At 49.2% G+C, this 13,468-nt stretch overlaps 1 protein-coding gene across 2 annotated transcripts in view; it reads left to right on the forward strand.

Annotated features, from left to right (window-relative positions):
• Positions 1-13,468, forward strand: part of LOC138566630 (acylamino-acid-releasing enzyme-like) — a 1,701,869-nt gene that overhangs the window by 1,339,043 nt on the left and 349,358 nt on the right. For both annotated transcript variants that reach the window (XM_069644170.1, XM_069644171.1), the window contains exon 19: positions 2,751-2,839. In XM_069644170.1, coding sequence (XP_069500271.1) covers positions 2,751-2,839 — 89 coding nt within the window. The remainder of the gene's footprint in view (positions 1-2,750; positions 2,840-13,468) is intronic.

The following is a 13,468-nucleotide window of genomic DNA, read 5'->3' on the forward strand; positions in this document are numbered from 1 at the left end:
TCTTCATTAGGTTTTACACCTACAACACCCATCTCTGTGTGTTAGGAGGGACCGCAACCCTGGCTTCTCTTTTTCTTTGATTGGACCAACTTGGTCATTTCCCTGCCACGAGGGAGATGACGCGTATCACTCTTCGTTTGGGTCCCCGACACTTGTGTCTCTCCCTTTCTTTTTATGTCCCCTTGGCTGCCTTGCTTGCCGAGTACTGACATAAGGGGGGTATAGTCCTGCTTGTTTTAACCGTAAAGGGTTTTTGCCTCATGTACCTTCCAAAACCTATTGGTCCCTGCGCCTCTCCCATTCCCTTGCCTGTTCCCTGGATGCGCGGCCAGTTCTTCCTGGGGTCCCTCTTCTGCTCTGTATGTTGCATGGGCATCGCTGTGTCTCGGTGCCTTCACCTTGTGGATCTCCTGCCCGGCCCTTCGACCAATGGTATGAACGCTGCCTCTTGCTTTCATGTCACCATCTGCCAGCATCCCGTTACCGTCTGTATGCAGTTGGGCAAAGGAGTCCCATTGTCCCCTCAACTCTGGGAGCTGACTGCTCTTGGCTCCGTCCTGGCCTTCTCTGCATCTCCTTCGAGCCTCCCGTCCTGGTTGGATGTGTCTCTCTGATAGGAAGTCCTTCTTTGGTTTTTATGGCATAGGAGGAACCACACCTCTGCGGAAGTCTATACCACTGCAGTTCCTTCTTGGTATTACTCTTCTTTGTTCCTGTGCCCCACCTTGTCCCAGTACTTGGATTACCTATGTTCCTGATGTTCTTAGTCTAAGTACTTTCCAGAACCTTGAGGTTGTCTGCCTTAAAACATTACATAGGTCTACTGTCTACAAAGATGTTTGTAGAAGGAGTGGCAAGAGTGTTTGGGAGTCTGATGTTTTCATAAGGACTATACCCTAGATGATCTTCCCTCTCCGTGGGGGTGGAGTTCCTCCCCATGAGATCCTCCTGCTTTATACCACCCCCCCAGGGTAACTATCGGTAGCAGCCTCACCTTGCTGGCCTCATGGAAAAGGGCTACCCCTCGGGGAGAAGTGATGGCATGTAGTGAATCGTCACAATTGTCAAATTTGAATTAGTACTCTGTGTGCTTAACTGAACCCTTCACCTCCCCCAAAGTCTCCTAAGTCTAAGCCTAAGCCTGACTGATCAGTCATTCTACCTTGATAGAGTGTGGCTATGCATGTGTGTCTTTTCCTGTTTATCATGATAGGGTGGCCCAAGAATCTGTTCACAGGATTGATTCTGAAAATCCATGTTATCAGTGGGGAAAAATTCCCATGCTCCAAAAAGAATGGGGAAAAATGTTTTCCCTGTCATACTCATCCTAAGGAGGTGATAGTGCTATAATAGACTCAAATGGTTGACAGGATATCCTTGCTCCTTGTGCTGATGCCTTAAGGTCTGATGAGGGCATCTAAAAGGAACAGAGTGAATCCACAGAGTGAAGTTTAAAAAGGCTTCTCACAAAAATGTTGTCAGTCTCAAAATAGCAGGTCCTATTGAATTCGGTACCAATGGGAGAGGCAGAAAACAGGATGGGTGAGTAAGAGAGAGAGGAAGGGAACCATTCAGAGGGAGCAACATGCACATTCCAAAGTGAGAAAAGGAGAGAGCAACAAAGTGGCACGAAAAGAGGGTGGAAGGATTGGAGCAGGGTGATGAGGAATGTAATATCAATAACTGAGCAGGAGGAAAGAGACTGAAGAGTAAAATGGCACCATTATAGGGTCTGGAGGAAACATGCTCATGGGTACTACATAATCCAGAAAGTTGTTGGGGGAATTATGGTCTGTTGGCTACAGTTTGTTATGCTCCCTCACTGTACACAAACAAGCATGTACACCCCCATCAGCTCAGGCTCAGCCAAGCCTATGAGCCAGAATCAAAAAGGAACATTGAACTTAAATCTAATGTTTTTTAAAGGTTTGTTTAGGGAGTATGTTGTTTCTTCGAAAATGCTCTTACAAAATGAGCAATAATTCACATACATCAAAAATGGATCCCCACAGGTCCTCTGAGTAAGCTTTCTTTCCATTGTTTTTTATAGCATCTATGCCATTTACAGGAGACCACAAACGAGTGTGAATATGTTTGATCAATCCGGCGAATAGAGAAATGTTTCTAGATCAATTAGGCAATGTCTTCTGTGCACGAGAAAATACGCAATCCACCAGTGAGGTGCAGCTTAAGTCCTTGCACAGAGTAAGCTTGGGGTCTGGGTATACCTTTTCCACTGAGAGAGACGTGGTAAGCAACCTCAAACCGGAATGATGGAACTACTTGAGTCAAAGCTTATTAAACACTGACAATTCCTGCTTAGGTGTTGGTGTGCCGTAAATCAAGTCAAGATGTGATACACCAATTGAGATGGCTATACCACAGGGTATAGAAGACACTGCCGTCTGTAATCCTGGGCTTGATGATTTTTAGCGACATTGCCAAGTATGAGTACTCTTGGGTTTAGCAAATGGTGCAATGTGGAAGGGTTAAAATATGTCTCACTATGAACCAGGGGATCAATTTACCACTTTTATTTACATGAGATTAAACACAGATTTTATCCAAAGCTTTGTCCAATAGATCTCTTAAAAATTAAAGTGGCTTGGCAATGATTTGGAGTATATCAAGCTTGAATTTCAGTTATGTATTGTTGTGTGCCGTTGGTATGTGAAATATAATGTTGTTCTTTGTGTTTCAAACGTTTCAATTATGTCAACCGTATAACATATTTTTTTTTTTCAATTTAGTGAATTATCGAGGGTCTATTGGCTTCGGACAGGACTGTGTCCTCTCTCTTCCAGGCAACGTAGGAGACCAGGATGTGAAGGATGTTCAGGTAAGCTAGACCTTTAGAAGTAAATGGAGCAAGAACATTATATTCACTGTCCTTGACTCTTCAGTAACAAGAGATATATGCGACACCTGTGTGGAGTCAGAAATGAAGGTCGGACACAGAGTTAATATAGATCTGCTAACTATATTCTACTCTGTGCACTTGTGCTGGCAGACCGAAAATGATCAAATGAAATTGCAGTGGCTGTTTTTTTCCTCAGCCTGGTTTCTGTTTTCAAGACTACCTGAATTATGAGAGTTGGATTGTCTCGTATTACACGAGATTCAACTCTGATCTCTTTTTATCAAATGTTTGTTTGTTTGTTCATTTATTTGTAAAACGCTCCAAACCAGGCGTATCTGGGTGCAGTTTACCAGGATATGCATTTACTCTTACGTCCTGTCCCCTTTCCTCCATACTGCATGGGCGTCCCTTCCAAGGGACGGGAGACCAAACCTTTTTCACATGAAAAAACCTTCTTCCCCTTTAAATTTAAAGGCACGCAGGGGTGTGGCCCTGGGAGCATGCGCTGCCCTGACTCCGCCTTCCAGCGCCACACCTCAGTCCCCATTTCTGCGTCGACTTAAATGGGCAGAATTCACCAGCGCTCCTCGGTTTAGCTTCGGCCATGTAATTCCCCGCGCGGATACTTCTTCTTTGTCTTTTTTTGTCTTTCTTATCATTCAGGTACTCGGTCCTCAGGTGTCACGCTCATCTCCGGCGCATGTCGACTTCCACAGGGTTCAGCAGGTGTTCATCCTGCAACTGGCTTTTCCCAACTTCAGACTCCCACGCCCTCTGCCTACATTGCTTTGGCCCAGACCACGGTTTGCAAGCTTGTACAACGTGCAGCACGTTGTCATCTACTAGCCAGGTGGAGGGAGCTCTTCCAGAATTCACCTCCAGAGAACCTCAAGAACTTTGTGAAACACTGAGCCAGGCCCAAGGTAGGGCTGCTGTTTTCCATCGCACCCCCGCAAGGACTCGCCCGCGCGGGAGGGACCGCTCAGGTCCTTGTACCAGCACGTGCACCAAGGCTGCTGCAACTACCGGCCTTGGCCGAGGGATCCTTGGATCCTCCCGGTGTCAGTGTTGAGGGACCGGAAGGTTCTTGTACCGGATTGTCATCCAAGGGGCTCCGTCCTTGTACCGGCAGTATGGCCGAGGGGCTACGCCCTAGTACCGGCAATGTCCCCTATGTCATCTCCTCACCTTGTTTTCTGGTGTTGTGTGCTCTCTGTCCTGCTCCTTCGCTGCAGGGGTGTGTCGGTCGATGTGGGCGCTATGCAACCTAGTTGCTTCACTGGTGCGTGCCCAATTGGGTCTGACAAGGTAGGTTTGTTGATTCTTATTTAATTGTCCTCTTCTTGTCTCTTGCCTCCTTTATAACTTTTCCTTTCTCCTAGGTGTTGGCGAGGCCGAAGATGGCGTCGAGCGGCTTAAGGGAGCCGACCACTAAGCGGTGAGTGAAAGCGGGATGCGCTAAGCTGTTTGCTTTTTCTTGTGCTGATCAAAGTCTCTTTCTGTTCCCTACAGGCGCTGCAATGTCCCAGCATGGCTGCCGGCTGAGAGAATAAGGTGCGGTGAGTAAGCGCGATATGCGGCACCTTCTTATCCTTTATATGCTAACCTGTCTTGTCTTTTCCCTTTGCAGGTCGATGGTGTGCTCCGGAACTGAAGTTACTCTGAGCGGCTCGAGTCCAGGTAAGCGTTTGACTCTTCTTGCTGTTTTCGGGTGAGCAGGGATACGCGTATGAGTATTAATGTCTTTTCCTTTCATTCGCTTCTTCTAGGATGCGGCGTGCTGAGATGGAGATGACACCGCCGTAAATGCTGCCCACGGGACTGGAGGAGCGATGGATGGAAGCAGGATACTCCCCAAGGTAAGTATACTATTAAGGCTGTTCTTGTTCTTGCATGTGCGCAGATGCAGAGGAAAAGACGAAGGCCTACAGGAGACCGAATCGAACCCAGTGAGTGTCACGCTGCAGGTGCAGAGTAACGCAAAGCGTATTCCTCTGCCCAGGTGTGGTTTAAATAGCCTCCAAGTATCCCAGGGTTGAACCACACCCAAAAAGCTAGACTGCATAGCTCAGTTCGTAGAACTGAGTTATGTGGGGGCATCCATGTTGCCCACAGTACATTACAGAGTCCAATGCCAAGTTGTCCTCAGAGTTATGTATGAGCCTGGCACCACAGGCGCCAGGTCTGACTCCAAGTGGGTCTCAGAGAAGATGGAGAGGTCTTTAAGGTCCATGTGGTTGATCAAGGCCTGGCTCCAGTATGTTGTCTCAGGGGGTTGGGGGCAGGGATCCTGACATCTGCCCATCCTCAGCCACACTCCTCGGTAATCGCTGCAGCATCACTATACTCCAAGCCTCAGTCGTCATCAACCCCCACAGCAGTGAAGCTACTAGGCAAGGAGGAAAAGATCTTGGAGGCATATGCGAAGAAGCTGTATTCCAATGCGTCCTTGCATCTTTGTCAGGCCGATGCCACGCTGGCCGCTGCTAACCAAAGGTTATGGTGGGAAATTGTGGACTTCCTCCTGGAACTCCCTACGCAGAGCCAGTCACGTTTTAAGGCGGGACTGGCTGAGGCCAAGCTGGTGGTGCAGGACCTCATGGAATCCACTATGGCCCATATTGACACCTCTGGCCGTGCCATCTGTATCGCCACGGACATGAGAAGGACAGCCTGGCTTTGGGCAACGAAATTCAACCCGGACGTCCAGGAATACATATTAGATCTACCGCTCGAGGGTGGGACCTCTTGCACTCCACCACGGACAAAGAGCTGAACAAGAAGAAAAACAGCTCACTAACAGCCAAGTCTTTATCCATCTTGATAAAGACCACGCCCAATTCCTACACCCAGTCACAGCAGCGCTCCGACAGGGGGCGTACGTATGGAGTGTTCGGCAGCTTCCAGGAACGGAGATCCAGGCAGCCTGACCGCTCGCCGTCTCACAACCGGCACAAGCAACAAAAGGGGGGGGGGAGTAAGGGCTTTTTCCAGTCCTCCTCCTCCGCGAAAGCCTTCGAGGGAAAGAAGGTATGACACCCCCGTTCAGGTCCACGTGTCTCCAGTGGGGGGCAAGCTTGTTCTCCATGCACATTTCTGGTGCCAGAACTTTGCGGACCCCTGGATTATCACTGTAGTATCCACGGGGTAACGCCTACTCATCCCAGCCTCTCCTCCCCTCCACTCCCTCAGCTTGGGACAGCAACTCTTCTAGCAGAGATACAGTCGCTCGTAGATAGCCAGGCAGTGGAGGAAGTCCCAGCCTCCCAGCGAGGCTTGGGCTTTTACTTCAGGATTTTCACCTTTCAGAAGAAGAACCAGGGGGGCCCAAGAGTGGTGCTGGACCTTTCCACCCTCAACCTCTCCTTTCCGCTACAAAAATTCTAGATGGTTAGGCCAGCTTTTATAGCGGAGACATTGTGCAAGGGAGACTGGATGTGCTCCCTGGATCTTAAGGACGCATACCTAAACGTCCCATTTGGCAGCCCCCTCGTTCTTTCCTCCAGTTCAGGATCATGGGATACCATTTTCAATACAAGATCCTTCCTTTTGGCCTCAACACGGCCCCAAGTGTCTTTACCAGGCAAATGAATATGGTGGCTGCCCTCCTCAGAGTGCAGGGACTCCACATCTACCCATACCTCGATGACTGGCTCGTTAGGGCTACATCTCCGGAAGCGGTTCACCACTCTTCCCACGCCCTGATGAACACACTGCACAATCTGGGCTTCTCGCTCAATCTCAAGAAGTCGCAGCTGCAGCCCACGCAGACGCTGACATTCTTGGGCCTCATCTGGGACACGTGCTCTGAGAAGGTATTTCCGTTGGAGGACAAGATCTCGGCCATCAAGAGGGCCAACACCCACTTCCTCAGCAGAGAGGTGACCTCCGCGTGTTGGTACCAGCATATCCTGTGTCTCTTGGCGGCAGTCCTATTAGCCGTTCCACACACGAGATTGAGGATGAGGAGGATTCAGCTGCACTTCGCGCCTCATGTAACAAGAAGCAGGGCTCCCAATCCAAGATGATCAACGTTCCTCCATCTCTCCAGCTGGACCTAACATGTTGGTCCAGGGACTGCAACCTACGGACAGGCAAGCCCTTTCGGCCGCCCATCCCACAGGCCACCATCACCGCGGATTCCTCACTCAAGGGCTGGGGAGCCACCCTGGACGATCTCTCGGTCCACAGCACGTGGACTCGACAGATGCAGGAATACCACATCAATTGGTTGGAGCTGAACGCCATCTGGCTAGCGCTCAGAGCATTGCTACCACTCCTCGGGGTCAAGGTTGTCCTCATCCAGACAGACAACTCGACCAGCATGTACTATGTCAGCAAGCAGGAAGGCACCAGATCCCCTCCTCTGTGCAGACTGGCAATCAGCATGTGGGAGTGGGCCCTTGAAAACGACATCTACCTCTCGGCAGTCCACCTCCCGGGGGAATCCAACCTGGAGGCGGATAGGTTCATCAGGTTGGGAGCAGACAATTACAAGTGACAGCTAAACGACCTTGTCATTCAGAGATCTTCAACAGGTGGGGTCATCCCCAGGTGGAACTCTTTGCCACCTGGCACAACAAGAAGTGCCCTCAGTTTGTCTCCTGGCAGGGACATGGTCCCGGCTCCCTGGGCAACGCTTTTCGGCTTCAGTCGACAGCATGAAGGCTTACGCCATCCCGCCCACTCTGCTGATTCACAAAGTGATTTGCAAGATCAAGGAGTCTCGCCAAGTCAACATCATTCTAATAGCTCCAGTGTGGCCGGCCAGGCCATGGTTTTTGGAGCTGCTCAGCCTCTCGGAGATGCCCCCAATTCACCTACCGACGGCCCAGCACATCTTCTGGGGCAGCAGGGTCATCCACCCTGCGCCTCAGAAACTACCCCTCACAGCGTGGTGCTTGAGCAGGTAACGCTAAGGAACCTCAGCCTCTCCCAGGCTAATCTGGAAATCATACAGGGTGCAAGGAGCAAGGTTACCAGGGCCCAGTATAAAAGTAAATGGATCAGGTTCTGCCACTGAGTGGACTCCAGGAAATCTACCCCCTGGCATATACTTTGGATGACGTGCTCTCCTTCTCGGCGCACCTCGCCCACTCGGGTATGCAGGTGGACACCTGCCATACAGACCTCACAGCCATCGGGGGCGTAAAGGACCTCGGAGGAAGGAATTTTCTCCTCCTTCGATCCTATCATCAAGAAACATTTGACGCAGCTCGCAAGGCTCTACCAGCCCATCAAAAGGCACACCCCATGTGGGACCTTAATATAGTCTTGGGAGCACTCGCGCACAAACCATTTGAGCCAGTGGCGTCCGCGGACATCAGGATGGTCACCGTCAAGACAGCCTTACTAGTTAGCCTTACCTCGGCTCGTAGAGTCCGTGAAACCTAGGCGCTGGTCGACTCAGAACCATATACGACCTTTCACAGGGACAAGGTAGTCCTGCGGACACACCCTGCATTTCTGCCCAAGGTGCCGTCTGCTTTCGAACGAGGAAATAGTCCTTCCTACGTTCTTTGACGACCCTAAGAACGAAGCACAGAGAATGCTGCACTGCCTGGATGTCAGGTGTGCCCTGAAATTCTAATTGGACAGGACCAAGGGCGTCCACAAATCGGACGCCCTGTTTGTCACTTTCGGAGGCTCAAGACCAGGCTATCAGCCCTCCAAGGCCTCCATATCCCGCTTGATGGTCTCGGCCATCAAAGAAGCATACGAGGGACAGCACAGGCCGCTTCCAGCCAATATGCATGCCCACGAAGTCAGGGCCAAGGCAGCAGCTATCGCTTTCCAGAGCCATGTCCCTTGGCAAGTCATAAGCAGGGCGGCCACTTGGGCCACTCCAACGGCTTTCTGCAAGCATCAATATTTGAATGCCGGCTCTAGATCTGATGTGGCTTCTGGACAGGTGGTTCTCAGGAACCTATTTGCTTAAGGAGGGTCGCCTCGCTACCCTGCGGCTACATTCAGTTGTAATCGCCCATGCAGTATGGAGGAAAGGGGACGGGACGTAAGAGTAATTATAAGTTACCCACCGTAGTGACTAACGTACTCTTAGTCCTTAGTCCCCTTTCCTCCATACATCCCACCCCCCCCTAATAATACTGGTGTCATTAGACAATGTTAAATCTATTGTCGATGCGTCAATGGGGACTGAGGTGTGGCGCCGGATGAGTCAGGGCAGCGCATGCTCCCAGTGCCACACCCCTAAATTTCAAGGGGAAGAAGGTTTTTTCTGGTGAAAAAGGTTCCGTCCCCCGTCCATTGGAGGGGACGCCCATGCAGTATGGAGGAAAGGGGACTAAGGACGAAGCGTACGTTAGTCACTACAATGAGTAACTTATATTCGAATTAATTGTGTCCTCCAACGTATTCCACATCTTTGAAATGTAATGTCCACAGCTGTGTACTTCGGAAACTTTTTTGTCAGAGGGCGTCCTGTGTGGATGGCATTGGGTCGATGTCCCTCGAAGGCCTCCGATGAGGGCGACGTCACTGGATGTTATAAATAGGACGCACTGCGCCTGTAGCCTCAGTTCCTTTTTTTCCGCAAACGTGTTTGCTTCGGAGACTCAGCGTGCCTCGTGCATTCCTCGTGAATGTCCTTTTCTTCGACCCCTCTGACACCGTGATCTGGCTTCAAGACTTGCCGGGACTGCAAGTCTAAGATGTTGATTACCGACTTGCATCGCATTTGTTTGTGGTGCTTGGGCGAGAGTCATGACACTGACGACTGTTCCAAACGCCAGTCGCTGACTGCTAAGGCCTCGCAGGAGCATAAGGGAAAGCTTCAGGTAGATAGGGGTTCTAAACCCAGTAAGTCCCGTAAATCTTCTAAGGGGGTGGCCACCGACGATTCGAGGGGTGTCTCTGTGCGTCAGAAGGATTCCCTGGGATCTCAGACCCGGAGTGGTTCCCTCCATTTGTCCTCCTCGTCTCGGCATTCTAGGAAGCGCCGTCACTGGTCGCCTTCCCCATCGTCCTCAGTGGATGGAGCCACGAGGAAAGTGGCTTGTCCAACTAAGTCCTTGACTCTGGAGGAATGTGCTGCCTTCAGGGAGCAGATGCTGGCGATTTTCCAATCCCAGGGCACAGTTCCGTCCGCGCCAACTGATGAAGCCGGCAAGGAACTGTCTCGATCCGTGGCTCGTACGCCTTCGGGCTCGGATCCTCGGCGAGATCCTCATCAGGAACTTCTAGGTCCCGTTTTGACAAGGCTCAGGATGGTCGCAAGAGACGTGCTTCCAGGTCTTGGTCCTCGTCCCCAGCGAGACCGCAGAAACCTGGTAAGGGCTTGAAATCGCCGCCGCCGGATACAGACGTCGGAGCTTGGCCTTCGTACCAGCCCTCGGCGCCGTTGTCGACGTCATAATTTCTTGGTTACACACAAGGCATTACAGTAGTATAAACATTACAATGATAACTTAATTTACACAGATGGAATATACAATAATATACAGTTTTGAATTCCAAACAGTCTACCTTGTCTGAACGATAGTTACCTATATACAGAGTGGAGGCGAGTAGCGGGGGCACCTAGGAGACGTGTCTATTATGGTGTGTTTTTGGAGATGAGCCAACATTTGTTTCTTTCCTGAATTTATAGTTAGACTGGTCTGCTCTTAAGGTGGTAGGTAGTAAATTCCAGAGTTGTGCAGTCATTACAGGGAAGCTGCTGCCCCCTGCTTTTTTTAGTTTGTACCTGGGCACTTTTTGGAGATCAGAGTTAGTAGATCTGGTGTGTCGGATAGTATTGATTTTGGAGAATTCATCAGCAAGGTAGGGAGAGGTTGAATTATCAAGGCATTTGTAGCTTAGGGAAGCAGTTTTTAGATGTATTCTCCCAATGATGGAGCACCAGTTCTCTCGTCTGATCCCAGAAATGTGCTGCCTTCTGGAAATACCTAGGACAGATCTGAGTGCATTATTCTGGAAAATCTGGAGTTTGTTGGTAATGTATTTGCTGGCACGTAGGTATAGTGCATTGCAATAGTCAATTTTGCTACCAGAAAATGCTATCAGTTTGGAAACTGGGCAACAGGGCCCTACTGGAGTCAGTTGCCTGTTCCGAAGTCGACCTCATCACAAATCCTACAAGAGTGACCAAAAAACTGAAAGCTCTAGACTGGATCCAAACACAAGAGACAGCCACAAAAACAAATTACTGCAGCAACTTCCCCAAACATGCAGAAATTTAAACGACCGAATGAGATACTTAAAAAAATTCCCTAGTAGGGTGGCTCGAAACTCTCTACTAAGGATAAGGCTCAACCTACTGGACACAAATGAAATCCGTTCCATTAGAGGGCTTTCAAAAACAAACAAATGCCGCTTGTGTGATAACCACATTGAATCAATTTGGCACCTTCTTATGTCGTGCCCGAAAAACCCAGCAACTTAGGTACACATACTTAAACCACCTACGAGCGGAAGAACGCGGGTGGGATGAAGAAAAATGGTGGCTTAGACTAATAGGAGGAGACCGAACAACCTGGCTATAAGCAACAGTAAAAATTCTGGAGCACACAATGAAATTACTAATAAAAGCTGGGTCTTGCCCCGCTAAGACATCGGGAACGCAGACTTTCTACCTTTGTAGTTCCTTTGGGACACATACAAATAAATAAAAATAAAAAAATAGTCCATTTTAGATAGTACTAGTGCTCTTGCCAGTGTGGTGAAGCTTTTAGTGGAGAGGAAGGGTTTGCAAGCCTAGATAAGCTTGCAGGTGTATGCTGTCGCTGAGGCTGTAGCACCTAAATGTTTGCAAGTTCAAGGAGGAGTCTAGGTAAAAACGTAATGCTTTTACCTCTTTAACAACCTTAATGTCGTTCCCATCGATGTTTATTTTTTTTTTTGTTTGTCACACAGGTAAGGCAGGCCACATGAGTATGACAATCATACCACTTATACATTGTTTAACACAAAAAGAAGATTAAAAAAGAGGGGAAGAAAGGGACCATCACACATCACATTTCATCTTCGGTGACCATTCAACAGGCTTGTCAGCCATGTCGTCCAATGTTTTGCAGATCTCCACCCAGTAATCCCTCAATTGCGTGCATGCCCGGAACATATGGAAAGTGTCAGCCATTTTGCAACCGCATCTAGGGCACAAACCTTCAGTAAATGGATATATACGTTTCAGTTTGGCTGGGGTATAATGCAGTCTGTGTACCACCTTTATAATGGAACAATTTGTATCTGGCATTGCACGATATAGATTTGGTTAAGGCACATATTTGTGACCACTGGTTGTGAGTGATTACTTGTCCCAAGTCTTGCTCCCGCTTCTCTTTGGCATTATGTGACGCTGGTGGGCGGGTTTGAAAGATAGTCTTGTATAGTGTTGATGCCGATATCTTCCCCGTCCCGGCTGTAAACATATATCCCAAGCCCAGATTTATCGTTGGTTCTGCTGGAAATTCTGACCATGTTTTTGCTATGCAAGACTTCATTCGCATGTAGTGCAACTTATGTGTCGGTGTATCACCCACTATGTCTTTGAGGATTTTCCATGTCATGAAGCACTTACCTCGGAACAATTGTCCCCATTGCTTGATACCTCTTGCGCCCCGATGTGCCGCTACTTCTTTGTCCATAGTGGGTGGTATATAGTGGGCGCCCCAGATTGGCATGCTTGGATGGTACAATGTGTTTGTGCCATGTATGTCGACTATCTTTGCCCAAGCTGTGAGCATAACCAGTGTGGGGTTAATAGTGTTATAGTGCTTGGGACGTGACATTGTCAAGTCATGGAGCAATGTGGCTGACTTCGGTATTGGGCCTTCAATCGTTTTTTTTCTTTAGGGTCAAGAAAATCTGTCGCCCATTGTGCCGCATAATGTGCCTGCGCTGCCAAATCGTAAATCTCGAAATCTGGAGCCGTTAGACCTCCCTGCAGGTACTGGTCTGTGAGCACTTTCCATCTCATTCTAGAGTGTCCGCCCCACACCAACGCAGTGTATGCGCCCCCTATTCTTGCAAATAATGCCCTCCCCGGCCATACCGGCAGGGTGGTTAATAAATAGAAGAGTTTAGGAAGGATTATCATTTTTACAAGGGCGATTCTTCCTGTCAGTGATATTGGTAGGGTGTTCCAACGTGTCATCTTGACACATAGGGTATCAGCGACGGTGTTATAGTTCAGCGCGTGGGTTAGCTGTGCTGTCCTGGCCACATGCACCCCCAGGTACTTGATATGTATCGGGCTCGAGATAAGGTTGTGTAGGTCAAGTGGTTCTACTGTTGCCTCTGTAAGGGGAAAAACTTCTGATTTGGCCGAGTTTAGTTTCAGGCCCAAGTACTTGCCAAATGTTTTGACCACTGATAGGACCCTACTGAGGGTGTGCCCCAGGTTTTTTAGTACAGCAAGATATCGTCAGCGTACAGCGTGATGATCTCTAGTTGACCCTCATGCGGTATTCCGTATTTACTATATCGAGCCCTGAGTATATCTGCTAGGGGTTCAATCACTAAGGCAAATAAGAGGGGGGACAGTGGACAGCCTTGACGGGTTCCCCCAGTAGTTCCAGCAGCTCTGATAGTACGCCGTTTATACTTATCCTGGCAAAGGGGCTTGTATAGAGAACCCTGGTCCATTTA

Source organism: Ambystoma mexicanum, chromosome 2p (genome assembly GCF_040938575.1).
Source record: "Ambystoma mexicanum isolate Mex_15411 chromosome 2p, UKY_AmexF1_1, whole genome shotgun sequence".
Classification (NCBI taxonomy): Eukaryota; Metazoa; Chordata; class Amphibia; order Caudata; family Ambystomatidae; genus Ambystoma; species Ambystoma mexicanum.